At 33.6% G+C, this 16,890-nt stretch overlaps 2 protein-coding genes across 2 annotated transcripts in view; one reads left to right on the plus strand and one right to left on the minus strand.

The window, feature by feature from the left end:
* LOC114334845 (serine-rich adhesin for platelets) overlaps positions 1-16,287 on the plus strand; it is a 300,061-nt gene extending 283,774 nt beyond the window's left edge. The window contains exons 17-20 of the mRNA XM_050658731.1: positions 37-294; positions 7,067-7,150; positions 8,260-8,322; positions 8,384-16,287. Coding sequence (XP_050514688.1) covers positions 37-294; positions 7,067-7,150; positions 8,260-8,322; positions 8,384-12,557 — 4,579 coding nt within the window. The 3' untranslated portion in view covers positions 12,558-16,287. The remainder of the gene's footprint in view (positions 1-36; positions 295-7,066; positions 7,151-8,259; positions 8,323-8,383) is intronic.
* LOC126890155 (jerky protein-like) lies at positions 14,224-15,251 on the minus strand (the record flags this gene model as incomplete). Its single annotated transcript, XM_050659005.1, has 2 exons — positions 14,224-14,244; positions 14,865-15,251. Coding segments are annotated over 2 exons (408 nt in total), but the record flags the coding sequence as incomplete, so codon positions are not given.
* Positions 16,288-16,890: the final 603 nt, after the last annotated feature.

Raw genomic sequence — 16,890 nt, forward strand, 5'->3', positions numbered from 1 at the left:
AGCACAATTAATTAACTATACTACCATTTGTTATAGAAATAAAATTTTGGGAGAACTGCCAGAAGAGAGCGATGATGAGGATAGTGAAGAAGATGATGACGACGAAGATGATGATGATATAAAAAGCGTATATACACCAACCACCAAAAAGGCGAATATTCCTCATTACATAAACATTAGACGGCAAAGACCTTCGACCACAGAAGAATCTTCCACATCTCAATACAACGAAATCAAAAGAGGAAGCACTGCAGAGGCTACGTCTAAAGAAGAAAACAGTCCTACAACTGCAAAGTAAGATTTTTTATATTTAAATTAAAACGAAAAGTATATTTCATTTCAAAATGTTTCCTTATGTTATTCATAGTTATTCTCATCACAAACTTAGTATGTCATTTATTTCGTATTGTTTGTTGTAAACCAGCATTTTAGGTTAGGTTAGTAATATAAATAACAATGAAGCACCTGTGAACACACAATTAAGTTTAACAAATAGAAAAGTAAGGATAGTTATTGAAAAAAATACGAAAATAAAATATAAAGATTATTATTTTCACCCATTTGATCATCAGCATCTACATTCCTATTTGCCGCCTTATTTGGGATGTTACGATCCATTTACCGCAGGGAGTCAGTCCGCACTAACATTTTGTTTTACAATTGGTTGTGTAACTTGACATCATCTGCAATTTTTCTCCATTCGTTCCTGTTTTTGCTTATGGTTACCCATTCTCTAACTCCCATCTTCCTTAAGGTCCTCAACTATCTAGTTCTCCCATCTGGTTTTGGGTATTTCTCGTAGTCTACCTGATTATGCTCTCAATTTGGTGATTTTCTTGATAACTGCTTCTGGATTTCTCCTTTCTATATGTCACATACATCTGGCCTTAACCCTTTCACTGCGCATGGCAGGGATCCGTGCCAGGCTGAGTGTTCAGTACATTCAAACCTCCTTTTCCAGTAGAAAGTGAGCACCTGGGCATGTTTTCCAAAAAAAATGCCGCAGAGAAAGGGTTAATAAATCTGACGATGTCTTCCCCTTTCAAAAGTTCTCTTATTTCGTAGTTCATCAGTTTTCTAAATGCATTATCATTAATAGACCAGGGCGCATTTGTAACAATATTAGTACATTTGGATGTTGAAAGGTGACTTATATTGTTTGCAGAAATTTCTTGAAAATAACTCATATAATAATATTTGAGTTATCCTCCCACTCAAAAAGTCCGGAACATTGTTTAAATAATCAAAATCTCAAAAAATTAAGGAAAAATTCGATTTTTTTCTTCGTTTTTTGAATATAACTTTAAAAGTATTCATTTTCGAGAAAAGTTGCACCGACATAAAAGTTGCGTAATTAAATTTCCTATAATATAGGATTAACGGAAAATTTTAAAAAATGTCACCTTTTTTTGAAAAATAGGACGCAATAATTTCGAAAAAACCATAAAAAAAACAAATACAGTAGAACCCCGATTATCCGTGTGCGGATTATCCGGGCTGCGGATTATCCGTGCTATGATTTTCTATTACTTAAATTGCATTTTGAGGTCTTATCAAAATAACGTCACTGTAAATCACTCGACGGATACTCTATACGCGGAGAGGGAGACTCATAATGGAAGATTTATTTTTTCTGTTGTCTTTTTATGGTAGGTCTATATGTATGGATATACGTACATAAGTATTACAATAAGAAATAAATGTTCGGATTATCCGTGCTTTTCAATTATCCGTGCCAACGTCTGGTCCCGAGGAGCACGGATAATCAGGGTTCTACTGTATTCGCATTTAACATTTTTCAACCATTTATATTACACTTAGGACTTTCATATTTCACCCAGAAAAACTTTTCAATTCATTTTGCAAAATAAATTGTGCAATCCAGCTTTCGCAAAAAATATTCATTTTTTCAAAATATTGCAGGACTGAAAATAATGCAGACAGTAAGTTTAATTTTTTTTTTCCTATATAGAAGAATACTGTATCTTTCATTTGCAGTTTGCACAATTAAAATCGGTTTACCACTACGACGTCAGGAATTTTTTTAAATAAACATTAATTTTTGGTGCTACGCGCAGGACAGCGGATACGTTTGCTCTGATTGGGCATTCCAATGACCTTTGATAGTAATTGATAAATTTTGGTTTTTAGTACATTTCGATATAAATACATAAATTTGTTTATTGCAAAATAAAAACATATACTCTGTCCTTTGAAAAAACACTTTTTTTAGCAAGAATTTTCTTTTATCATATATTTTAACTTAGAGAATAAAAGTTTATTATTTTTAAACATATGCAATTGTTATAACAATATTTCACAAGTAATAATCATATTATTTTGATTTTTGTGGAATTAAAATATTAAAATACAACAAAATATAGAGTGAGAAAATAATTTAGATAAAGATTGGAAGAAATTTTGGTGGAAATCAACTTGTGTGAATCGAACACCGCTGTCCTGCGCGTAGCACCAAAAATTAATGATTATTTAAAAAAATTCCTGACGCCGTGGTAGTTAACCGATTTTAATTTTCCACATTGCAAATGAAAGGTATAGTATTCTTCTATATGTAAAAAAAAATCAACTTGCTATCTGCTTTATTTTCAGTCCTGCAACATTTTGAAAAAATGAATTTTTTTGCGAAAGCTGGATTGCAAAATTTATTCTGCAAAATCTGTTAAGCCGAATTCAATGAAATTTACAGCATTATTCTACTGTATCATAAAGTTTTTCTGGGTAAAATATATGAAGGTCCTAAGTGTAACATAAATGGTTGAAAAAAGTAAAATGCGAATACTTGTTTTTTATGGTTTTTTCGCAATTATTGCTATTTTGCAACAAGGGTGGCAATTTGTAAAAATTTTAACTAATCGTATATTATAGGAAATTAATTACGCAACTTTTATGTTGTTGCAACTTTTCTCGAAAGTGAATACTTTTAAAGTTATAATCGAGAAACGAAGAAAAAAATCGAATGTTTCCTTCATTTTTTTTGACATTTTGATTATTTAAACAATGTTCCGGAGCTTTTTGAGTGGGAGGATAACTCAATTATTACTATATGAATTAATTCCAAGCCATTTCTGCAAAAAAATATGAGTCACCTCTCAACGTCCATCTTAAAACAGATGCGCCCTGGACTATAAGTTTAGTGGGCCTGCTATTCTCCGAATTATTTTTCTCTCTAGGATCCTCAATATATCTTCGTCTTTCTGTATCAGATACATTAGCTCTCAGGCTCTTCCAAGTCTTCTTCTCCACCTATCTTCCGCCATTTCTTTCATGCTAGATTTTTTTCTGGTTTCTCTTTCGTCGTACCATTCTTTTTGCCTTCTTTGCCTTTTTATTTCTTTATATCCCATTGCGGTCAGAATCTGCATTTGCACGTCTATAAGACCTGGCATCTTGAATTTCCACTTTTTTGAAATCAAAATGTTACCCATTTTACAACATAAAAATTTGAAAACCTTGAACTATTATTGTCAGTCTGTCCGTCCGTAAGCACAACTCCTCCGTTATTAGAACAAATAGAATAACAAATGAAGCGTCGAATGAGAGCTTATAACCTAAACATGGTAATAAAGGTAAGAAATTTTGCCTCGGGATTCCGGTTCCAGAGTTGCAGACGGAAGTACTGTTTAAATTCGACGAAATAGTACAAACGATATATATTAATTATTAGAAGCGCCTTAGCAGTACGGGAACAAATGATATATACTTCCGGTTTCCCATAGATAGACCGTTCGACGTGTATTGAAAAGTCGAGCTCGAATATTTACTTCCGGTTTTGATGACACTTTCGATTAAAAATTTATAACCGGAAGTTTGGCAAAAATGACTAAAAATTAGTGAAATCGTATTCAAATGGACGCAAAGTTACACGAAGAATTCTACTTGTTACTATACCTATAAATTTTCTAACTTAAAATGTAGGTACAATATTTTATTTGTAGTAAATATGATTCTAAATGCATTAATTTGTCATTTTATCCGTAATAGGTACTTTAAATTATCGATTTTATTGATTATACCCTATAATAATAATATTTTGTTAATTAATATTATTCGGCAAGTAATGAAAATTGATTGAAATCATTAATTATTAGAATAAAAAATGTATAGATATTATTTGTATAGTAAATAAGTAACAAAGAAGAATATCTCTGACATGTAAATGTAAAGATGCCAATACCTCCATTGCGGATCAAAACAGTACGAAAAATATGACGGCTACGCATGCGCTCGTCACATGATGAAAATGTCTATACGCTCTGAGCTTCGCTGGTGTCGCTCCTGGCGGATTACTAATTCAACTATCACCGGTAATTTTTAAATTTATTATTTAATTGTTATTGCTTAATATTTACAACGCAAAAAAGTAATTAAATTGTAATCGATTTTTTTAAGATTTTACTAATCACTTTGACGTTCTATTGATAAAATATGAATTTCTTACTTCGGATACTTTCACAATTATCGTGTAGATGGCGCAGATTAATTTATAATTACATATTGCGGAACATTAAAAAAAACGTAAATGCAGCATTTGAAACGTAAGTATATTTAAGGTAAAAATATATAACACAGGTTTGACCAACTAATATTTTTTATAATTAATGTTTAATGTGCCTCCAGGACCAGGCGATATCCCAGCCGAACTAATAAAATGTGGATCACAAAAATTGTTTGAAACCGTCACTTGGTGCATAAATCAATTTATAAATGGTTCTCCCATACCCGACGAGTGGAAAATTGCTTATATTTCGTCGATCCATAAGAAAGGAGATAAGCTTAAATGTGAAAACTATAGAGGGATATCAGTGACTAGTACATTCAGCCGTTTGTATGGACGAATAATTAGAGACCGCATTGAGAAGGAGTACAAAGACCAAGAGGAAGAAGAACAATCCGGTTTTCGAACAGGAAGAAGCTGTACTGATAATATCTTCTGCCTCAAACAACTAATAGAAAAAAAATTAAGCACAAATCAAGAAGCCCACCTCATGTTTATTGACTTGCAGAAGGCGTACGATACAGTTCCTGTAAACAAACTCTGGAATGTGTTACGACAGACGAATATTAGTGTCACCTTAATAAAAGCCTTAAGAAATTTGTATGAAGGGTCAACATCACAAATAAAAACTGGAAACAGATTATCGCAAAGCTTCCTGGTTAATAAAGGTCTACGTCAGGGGTGTTGTGTATCACCGACCTTATTTAAAATATATGTTGCAAAAGCATTGAAAGAGTGGAAACGAAAATGCAGAGGCATGGGCGTAGACCTTGGAGAGATTTGCTTATATACATTGCAGTTTGCTGATGACCAGGTTGTTATAGCAAACGATAAAGATGATTTAGAGTACATGGCAAGGAAATTACAAGAAGAATATAGAAAGTGGGGACTAGAAATTAATACAGATAAAACAAAATACCTACCAATAGGTACCGAACTATCGAACATCACATTAGAAAATAATGAAATCATCATGCCCTGCGACCATTACACATATCTAGGAATCGTTTTTGACACAACGGGGAAAGATGATGAAGAAATAAAGAGAAGAATAACACAATCCAGAAAAACAATAGGTTGTCTAAACAGCGTACTGTGGAATCATGAAATAGGAAAAAGAAGAAAACACAATATCTACGAATCTCTTATTAAAAGCAGTCTATTGTACGGAGCAGAAACTTGGCGGATAACCGAAAACAACAGAAGAAAACTGGAGGCAGTAGAAATGGACGCTTTTAGAAGATCAGTAGGAGTGTCACGCAGAGAGAGAATACGTAATGATGAGATAAGACAGCGAATGGGGGTTGACGGCTCTCTAACAACAGACATAGAAAGAAAACAGCTGATATGGTACGGACACGTCCAGAGGATGGATAACTGAAGACTCCCTAAAATAATTATGCAATGGGTACCACCAAACCGCAGAAAGAGAGGAAGACCCAAGAAATCTTGGAGAGAGGGAGTAACGAAGGCGATGAGCGCAAGAGATCTTAGAGAGGGCCAATGGGATGATAGAGTGTCATGGAAATTAGGCATCGGACAACGTCGCAAGACGTTTTAAAACCGATTGATAGATAGAATTAATGTTTTTAATTTTAATTCTAAATTAATCACTTTGACATTTATGTCAAATTTCTGGTAAACGTTTACAGACTTGCCACTACTGGCGCTCGCGATTTTGTAAATATCCCCTCTACGTACGAGCTCACAGCGTATACGCTGTGAGCTCGTACGTAGAGGGGATATTTACAAATTCGCGAGCGCCAGTAGTGGCAAGTAAACGTTTACCGGAAATTTGACATAAATGTCAAAGTGATTAATTTAGAATTAAAATTAAAAACATTAATTATAAAAAATATTAGTTGGTCAAAGCTGTGGTATATATTTTTACCTTAAATATACTTACGTTTTAAATACTGAATTTAAGTTTTTTTAATGTTCCGTGATATGTAATTATAAATTATTCTATTAATCTTAGCGCCATCTACACGATAATTGTGAAAGTATCCGAAGTAAGAAATTCATATTTTATCAATAGAACGTCAAAATGATTAGCAAAATCTTAAAAAAATCGATTACAATTTAATTATTTTTTGCGTTGTAAATATTAAGCGAGAAAATTAAATAATAAATTTAAAAATTACCGGTGAAAGTTGAATTAGTAATCCTCTAGGAGCGCCACCTGCGAAGCTCAGAGCGTATAGATTCTACATATTATAGTTAGTTCAAATCAGATTGTTAATATTCTTTCTTTTTTACTATCTGTTTTTTATATTCCTATAAACTTAACGCTTTTAGCAGATACTTACGACTTTTTCCTCTTCCTCTTATATTTAGAGATGTAGTTTATGTCTTTACCGTGAACTGTGACCTTTGTAGTTTATTAATACGTTACGAAATATTAATTTTGTTGCGAAATAAAAACTAATTCGAACAAAACACATTCCAAAAACTGATCATGATTTTGTATTTCAATTCTTATTTATTTAAACAATAATTTCTAAGCAGTAGGTATTATTGACTGCATTTGATTGAGTAATATTTTTTTAGATACAAACAAATTCGACGTGGCACCACTACAGCTTCTACTACGACAACAAATACACCGTCTACGTCTGAAACACAACAGTTCAGGTGAGTACCTTTTATAACAAAATGAAAATAAACGGTTTAGTTTTGATTCAGGTCTCTTGCTGTCCCCTGGCACGTGTTTCGAGGTTCACTCGTTATCAAAGAGGCTTTGCAAGAAGACCGATCTGAATCAAAACGCCCTTTTTATACCATTCAATACTTTTCAATCGATAATTATTATAACATTTACATAACATACTTTTTATAACATTGCCTCTGTCATTTTGAATATATTCGTAAATTGTTGTGCGTATTGTTTCGTCAATAACTTATTCTTCTACTATGTTTCTTTCTCTGTCATTGTATATTCCTTCGCTCCAACTTTTTCTCGTTCTACCTTCTCTTTCTGTACCTTCTCGTGTTCTCTTTCCTTCTGGTTACCATTTTATATTTTTTTTTGTTGTTCGGTGTTCATCAGTTCTTTGTATAATATGTCCGAATCAGATAAGTTGTTTTGTCGATCTTTCGAGAAGAAAGGCCATCTTTCTTTTTTTCTCTGTGTATTTGTTATTTCCTTTATTTATTTTCTTATGCATGTAAAAGCTATCATATTTTTTAGCATATTATTCTATTTCACTGCATTGATTTGCAAGCCAGGTAGATTTGGCCTCTTTTATTTTCTTTCCTAATCTCTGTATTTCCTTTTTTACTTACTCCTGCCTTTATGTTTCCTTCTTTCCTCTATTAGCTCTAGGAATTCTGAAGTCATCTATCTCTGTTTTTTCTTATTTTTGTCTGTAATATTTTCTTTCCTGCCTCTACCAAAGTTTCCTGCATGATGTTCCATTTGTCATTAACATCTGTTGTTTTTATCACGTCTTGTTTGATTTTTTTAAGTTAACATTTATTTCTTGTTTTAAACTCTGACGTATAGGTTCTTCTTGTATCTTTGAGACTTCAAACCATGGTATATTTGTTTGTTTTTGGATCTTCTTCAATTGTATCTGCATTGCACCTACTAATGGATTATGATCTGAATTTATGTCAGTTCCGGGGTATGTTCTCACAGATTTTATAGTGTTTTCATATCTTGATTTTAATAAAATGTAATCTATCTAGTTTCTAACAATGTGATCTTCCAAAATATTTCTAACAATGTTATCTTTTTTCAGCACTGCTACAGAAAACAGTACGGAAACGTCGTCTGCCTCATCAATATCTGATTCAGAATTAGGGTAAAAACACCAATAACACATTTTAAAACTAACAGAATCTAACATCTCTTTCTTTTGACAGATCCAGTGTCGAAGCGGTTACAGAAAACAGATCAACAGAAGATATTAGAAATGACTATGTATCTAGTGTAATAACAACAACCGGAACATACGTAACTTCAACAGATGACATTAATGCCATTAAATCTGAAAATAACGTTTCGAAATCTCCCAACAAGTCATCTTCACTGACTAAACCACACTTTTTAAATTCTATCCAAAGAAAAAGACCGCAACTTTTCGAGCCAAGACCGTTTACAAAGCCAACAGAGTCAACCACGTCAAGAGCATCGACGAGTCAAGTCACAAAGGTGAGTCACGATTCAACAGAATCAGAAAATTATAAAATTACAAAAGAAAAACCAACTATCAACTTTAGATCCAGAGGATCTTCTAGGTTTAACCCACAGAAAAAAATTCAAACAGCTAATATAGAAGATGATATTGACACTGACATTGTACCATCTAAGAGGCGTTTGGTAACAACTGAAAAACATATAGAAGAAATTAGACCGTACAGACCATCAGAACTAGCAGATTTATCATCTCTAACAGCTGTTGATTTTGACAATATAAAAGAGCTAAGCGCAAGAGGAAATTCAAGAAGAAGAAGACCCTTGAGACCCTCTTCCACAACTACTGTAGTACCAGAAGATTTACAAAAGGCACAATATACTGTAAAAAGGAGAAGAATAAATTTAAATTACAAAGAGTCTGAAAGGTTACCAGATGTATCTAAGATTGCACCAACTACTGAATCAACCGCATCTGACTCATTCCAAGCAACTTCTCGTAATAGAAAAATTATACGAAGATTTAGAACTAGCACGCATCCATCCACATTGACCTCAGAAGTTACAGAAACAACAACTCCTCTTTCTAGATCTCAACCAACGGAAACTACTACAAAATCTATTTTAGACATCGCACCTAACAACAACGAGGTTAACGATGATGCTTTTGATGATTCAAGTACAGAAGAAGAAGAAAATATAAAACTATCTGAATCAAATATACGCGAAAATAGTGACATTAATAGCTTTGAAGTGGATCCAAAACTAAGGAACAAATTTAATAAACCCTTTGATTATTTCGGAAAGTCAAGCGTTCATGAAAAGAGTTCAGGAATTGAAAAATCGACGTTTATACTAGAAGAAAAAAGTAGCAAAGTTGATGTTACTTTAGGTTCAGGTATTTCAACTGAGCCCACCATTTTTAACCGTACAAGAAAGATAGTTAGAAAAATTATACCAACAGATGCACCAAAAATTGTTGATAAGCCAGTGGAGTCTGAACAAGTATTTGGCCGTAAAAGAAAGATTATTCGGAAATTTAAACCGATTAATAATACTGTTGAACAAAAGTCCACTAACAGTTTTAGTTTAAATACAACGGAAGACTCTCTTTCTACAAATGATTCCAGTGAAAATACAGATACCAGTGAACATGTAGATACCAGTGATAATATTTATAAACTTCAAGACGTTTCCAGTGAATCACCCAAATATCCCAAAAGAATATTCCGACCAAGAACAAAATTTACCCTTAGTACTGAAAGCAGTATAGACCAGGAGATCACTACACCCAAACAATATCAAAGAAACAAAACAATTTTACTTAGAGGACCAAGCAGGAATTATAGACCAAGGTTTAGTACAAAATCCAGTGAATTTGATGCATCAACTGAATCAGCAGTTTCGTCAAAAAAGTACAATTTTAATTACAGACGCACTACAAAATTAAGCACAGGTACGACTAGTACTGAGCCAACTACATACCAGTCAGAAAAGACTTCAGTATCAGATCTTCTTCAAGATTTATATGAGACCACAACTGATGACTATATTGATATAACTACTGAAGACAATAATACATCAGAAATTCCAGACGAAAATGAAATTGATTATTTGACAACAACTCACTCTGACAAGGAATTGGAAACGACAATGAGTACTGAAGAGAACATTAGTAATCAGACAGAAAATATTGAAGATAATGATATCAATTTGGAAACTACTAATAAGTATATTGAATCAACATCAACATCAACTACTACCGTTACTAATACAGAGACTACCACAACACAAACAGATATATCAGATGAACCAGAATCAACAACATTCTATATGGAACAAACTAGCGAAATACAAATGGATACAACCACAGTACCAGAAAGAAGTACTTCAGAACCATCTAGCTCTGTAGCTACTGAACAATCCAGTACGTCTCTTCGGCCAAACATTTTAAAACCAATAGAGTCAAGGCCCAAGTTTATTCCTTCTAGACTTAAGAGTATTAGTAACAGTCAGACTACAGAAGCAAACTCCGTGAAACCTAAACCATCGTATAGGAACAGATTGTTCGCATCTACCACCAGTAGCTCAGTCTTAAAAGAAGCCAGTACCAGATTCACTCCGAAGGAAAACAAGAGATACAATAAATACCGAGGTGGTTTTAGAAAAGAAAATAAGGATGAGGAGTCAGCTGTAGAGACTAGTTCGGCTTCTACAATCGAAAAATCTTATAAATACAGAAAATTTAAAGCACAGGAACCGGATATTTCAGCAAACGAAAATGAAAAAGAAGATGATGATGACGAACTTGAAGATACCACACAGACCGTTGCAAGTAGCTCGGCATCTTACAGTAACCGATTCTTAAGTAATTTTAAAAAACCAAAACATAATTCTGACTCAGTATTGGATAGCAGAGATAATAGCAACGAGGATGACGATAGTAGCGATGATATAAAACCAATATCTGTATTACCGCTTAATAAGTCTCTATATAAATACAGAAGACCACAAACTATTCAAAAAAGTTCTGATGTTGACAGTGAAAAAAGTGAAGATGTTCCTGGAGATGGAATAACTAACGCCGAAACTCAAAAAGTATCACCCCAGATTAATACCACTGTATCAAGATTTTCTAATAAGACCACACATTTAAAACCTCAAAACAAAATTACCAGCTTTTCAAAATCTACGACTGAAGCAACGAGGGTCGATGATCAATTAAAAGATATAGATACTGAAGCTATTAAGAATAGAAATAAAAATCTATTTAACAATAGGAAATCCACTATTGGTATTTTGACCTCATCTTCTCCATTAACTACTTTAGAAGACGAATTAGCCACTTCTCCTACAATCTTAACAACAGATGATTCAACAACAGTCATGGAAGACGAATCTACAGTTTCATCAACACCTATATCTACAACTGAGTCTATTGAGTCTAGTACTTTAGTGCATATTTTTGCAGAGAAAGCTGCTGGCACGTCTGAGTTACCATCTAAAGTAGATAATATAGAAAATCATTCGCCAGAAAACAGAGTTGAACGCCTTATTGAAGTGAACAGAATTGTAAATGTCCAGACTAAAGAAGACATTGTAAAACATCATCATGTGGAACATATAACTGATCAGGAGTCACCAATATTAGATAAGATAGGAGCTATTAATAGAGTCACGGTTATAAAAGTGGTAGATAAAGACGGGCAAATAGTTAATAGTAATGACACCAATGACAACAACCTATCTCCAGTTTATCTTGCAGATTCTCAGTCAAATGAGTCTCCTATAAAGTCGTCTGTTGATATGATCATTCAGATTGCTAAAATTGAAGAAATACCTTCTGAGAACATGTTAGGGAAGATCAATTTGACGAATATATCATTGGGAATCAATCAGTCTGAACGTACTGATAGGGAGGAAAGAAAACTTGGAGATATAGGAAGTAAATTAGTAACCAGCAAAGTGGAGAATATAGGAAAAGCTGAAATATTTGGAGGACTGTCTCATATTAACGTCATAACTCCCAGACCAATACATCTCACAGAATCATCGACGATAGCTTTAGAAGGATTATTCCAAACAGAAAAACCCAGTTTATTTACCAGTAAAAATTCCATAAGTGACGAACTATTGGAGACCGAAAACTCAAAATATGTAAATGTAAGGATACTTCATCCAGATGAGGGTTACCGAATAAATAAAGAAATTAAGCATGATACGAAAGTTATACCCATAAAACTACTTAAGCAAGATGATGATTTCATAATGCGTGCCAAAGTAGTTGAGGTTTCAACTAAATCGACTTTGAATACGATCAAAATCGCCCCCATTAAAGTAGAAGCTGCTAAAAGATTACCCCCTCCCTTGCCCTTAATTAGAATAAATAGAGAACATAATTAATATAATCTTAGTTTGTATTACACATAGTTTCAAAAGTTATGCATCACCTAAAAAAGTCTGGTTATTTTCAAAGTTGATTTTTTCGTGAACAAATTAACGCATTTCGCTAATTTTTTTTTAATATATTAGATTTTTCTAGTATTTACACAGTTCATCATCATCATCATCATCATCATCAGTGGCGTTACAGCTCTTTATGAGCCAAAGCCTTCTTAAGAACAATCCTCCATTCGCCCCTGTCTCTGGCAACTCTTTTCCATGCTCTAATTCCAATAGATTTTAAATCATTTTCTAAGTTGTCTTGGGACCTAAGTATCGGTCTTCCTCTTGCTCGTTATCCTATCGGCCCTCTTCGGTCAAAAACTTTTCTGACTAAGGCATCTTCCTCTCGTCTGATTACGTTATGACCTATCCATCTAAAGCGTGCTACCTTAATGAATTTTACAACGTCAGGTTCTCCAAAACTATACAACTCAAAGTTGTAGCGCCTGCGCCACAAACCTTGTTCTTTTATGCCTCCATAATATATTTGTCTTAGGATTTTTCGCTCAAAACGTTTGAGCAGTTCTTGGTGATTCTGTGTAAGTAACCAAATTTCTGAACCATATGTTAGCACTGATCTTATTAGTGTTTTGTAGACAGTTAATTTAATTTTTCTAGGTATTTTTAAGGCAATCTGTCTTCTTAAGTCATAGTAACACTTATTGGCAAGCATTATTCTTCTTTTAATTTCTTCACTGACATTGTTATCTATAGTTAGCAGCGAGCCTAAGTATATGAAGGTGTCGATACCTTCCAGTTCTAGGTCGTCAATTGTTATTCTTGTAGGTGTTGGGTTGCTTGACCTAGTGCAACACATATATTTGGTCTTTTGAACATTTATATTTAGTCCCATTCTCTGTGCAGATGCTCTTATTGACCGAAATGCTTCAGTCAGAGATTCTGTGGACCTATCTATGATGTCTATGTCATCTGCGTATCCGACGATTTATACTGATTTGTTAAAGATAGTATCATGCGAATTAATCTGGGACTCTCGAATTATTGTTTCTAATGCCAGGTTAAATAAGAGTCACGATAGGCCATCACCCTGTCTTAATCCATTTTTGCAATGAAAGGTCTTGAAAAATCGTTTTGGATTTTTACCATGCTCTCTGCTCCTGTGAATGTAAGTTCAGTTAATTGGACATGATGAAGCGGTATTTGAAATTCTACCATAGCAAGTAGAAGTTTACCTTTATTAACTGAGTCGTATGCGGCTTTGAAGTCCACGAATATGTGGTGGGTGTCGACGCCGAACTCTAGGGTTTTTTCAAGGATCTGCCTCACTGTAAATATCTGGTCTGTTGTTGATTTATTAGGACGGAAACCACACTGATATCCTCCCACTATTTGTTCGGCGTAGAGGAGGAGTCTTTTGTACAATACGTTAGACAACATATTGAGTAGAGTAATGCCTCTATAATTATCACACACCATCATGTCTCTCTTTTTGTGTAGAGGACACAGTACACCTAACTCCCAGTCTGTGGGCGTTTCTTTCTGTTGCCAGGCCAGATTGCAGTTATCAGTTTACAGGCTATTATTCTGATTTACACAGTTGGGCAAAGGTTTACTCGAACTTCTTTTTTGAACTTATACCGGGTGAAGAAAAAGAATGTTTTTCTTATAATAAGTTTAAGACATCCTGAAATGGTATTGTAGTGTTATGTTTTGTGAACATTTTGTTCACAAAATGAACAGTTGAAGAAAAAAACAGTTAACAATTCTTTAAAACCGGCAAAGCATATAACGTTAACAATTCTGGTCTACACCGTAATAGTTATTTGTCGACCAAATAAGCGGTATACACAGCGTAATATAAGAGAGACGAAATTGTTTAATGGTGGATCTGTGATGTTTAGGAGTGGAATTTACTCGAGAGTAAGTACGGATTTGGTGTCTATGTGGAGGCTCTTTAAATAGCGAGAGGTACATTTCGCGATTTTCTTTCTTTGAACACTTTGTTCCCTTCGCATTATGATATATGAAATAATTTCATCTTAATGTATGATAAAACATGGAATCCTCACGTATAGCATGTCGTCAGTTAAAACACATATTATAGAGTAAAACCGTCTAGTTTCATTATTAAAGATATCAGAGAAATTTAAAAAAAATTCACAAAATATGAGTCTACAATATTATTTTGATGTACAGTGGAACCTCGTTAACACGGATTAATCGGGACCGCGGCCGATCCGGGTTATCGAAAATCCGGGTTAGCCGGAGAAAATGGTAAAAATTATTAAAGTACGGTATACTTACAGATAGTTGGCGTATTCCATGACGTTTTTTCCATCTATCCAGCCAACCTTGACTCGCAGTAAAATTTGGTTCACAATCAGGCAACATTTTATTCAGCTTGAGTGCTGATTCTTGAATAATTGGTCCAGACACTGGTAAACCACGTTCGCGTTCCGCACAAAACCACACATACAAAGTGTCGTCGAGAGTCTCATTTTTAGCTTTATTAACTTTGCACCAATTGTCCAAACTGTCTTTTATTATCATTTTGAAACAAAATTCTTCGATTTTAGTTCTATTTTTCTTCCAATCCGATACTGTAGATGTACCGATACTATATGATGCTGCAGTTGTTTTTAAAGATTCGCCTTTGTCAATTCTACCTAATGCGACCAGTTTCTTTTCCATTGTCACTACAACATTTTTTAAGTTTTGTTGCCATTACGTAGAGAAAAAACACGCAAACACAAAATCTGAATAGATTTACGAACGAATACAGAACGGAAGCGAATAATATGACTGTACTACACACAATACGGTCTCAATCGCAACGATGTTATGTTATTTAATAACAGTGAAGACTAAGACCATTGTTTAAAAACGAATTTTTTAATAGTCTTTTAGTCTTTTTTAAACAATGCTAAGACAGTTTGAAATAAATAAAATATACTGCAGGTGCCTGTTGTTTCCGATAACACGACAATGAACGTTATGTGCCATGAGTCATTTTTACTATCGTATGTAGTTCAAATACCCATTATCTCTCAAATATTATATTACATACATTTTTATTGTTGAAATGTTTGGCTGATAAAAATTGGTCCGGGTTATCAGGGGCCGACTTATCGGGATTCCACTGTGTACCCACAATTGTACCATTTCCTCCCTACAAGGTGTCTCAAACATTTGTTTCAGTTAAAACACATGTTAAACAATAACACCGTATATTTTCTTTGTTTCTAAATATATCAGGGATAATCAAAAAACAAAATGTTCAAAAAATATAATACTATAATACGATTTCGATGTATACTCACACTTGTACCTTGTCCTCCCTACAGGGTGTCTCAAACTTAACATAAGAAAAACATTTCTTTTCTTCTACCCGGTATAAGGTATAATTACAAAAAAAAGTGAGTAAACATTTGCCAAAATGTGTAAATGTGTATAAGGAAAATATAAAATAATAAAAAAATTAGCATAATCCGTTAATCTGTCTATGAAAAAATCATCTATGAAAATGAACATAAATTTAGGTGATGCATAACTTTTGAAACTATGTTTATTTAATTGTAGATTTAATTTATGTGTATGTTTAGTGTCATTGTTATGTATGTAAATACAAAATGTTCTTGTTGTTGTTATACAAATTTGCTATTTGTGTGTGATAATTGATTGTAAATAATAAGCACTTTGTAATATATAAGCACACCCGATTTTATCATTGTTTGTTTCTTTTTCGTGCTAACGCTAAAAAAGAACTCCCACGGAACGTTGGAACGGCAGGACGAGTGAAATAGAAAAATGTAACAGAAAAAAAACTGAATACGGGAATCAATGCAACGTGAAATAGAGAAATTTCTCTCGAAATTTGTTATTTATGACCCTTAAGCTAATACCAAACCCTAATTTATTGCCTTTTTACCCTATTTTTATTGTCCTGAACAGCGTGGATCATTTTCCGACGAACTGTCGGTAAAATGACACAGTTCAAAGAGATTTAACATACAGGTGCTAATATCCCCCTTTCAACTGAGCTAGGGAGCTGATACAATCAGTGCCGTGGTAATTTTACTATATAGTGTTCTAACCACGTTGTGTCAATTAAGAGATTTATCATTGTATGAATTAACCAACTGTCGTCCTTACTCTGGATCCGACCGATTTTATCAAAAAAGTAAATATTTATTAACTAAAAGGGGTAGTTCCCTGGGTTTAGTTGTATACCATGTAGTTAAAAACTCTAACATGAAGTAAAACCACTTCTATGTAAAAGGTGTATTTAATAAAATTTTAAAAATCCCAATGGATTAAATAAAATAGGTTC

The sequence above is a fragment of the Diabrotica virgifera genome, chromosome 8, assembly GCF_917563875.1.
Source record: "Diabrotica virgifera virgifera chromosome 8, PGI_DIABVI_V3a".
In the NCBI taxonomy this organism is placed as follows: domain Eukaryota; kingdom Metazoa; phylum Arthropoda; class Insecta; order Coleoptera; family Chrysomelidae; genus Diabrotica; species Diabrotica virgifera.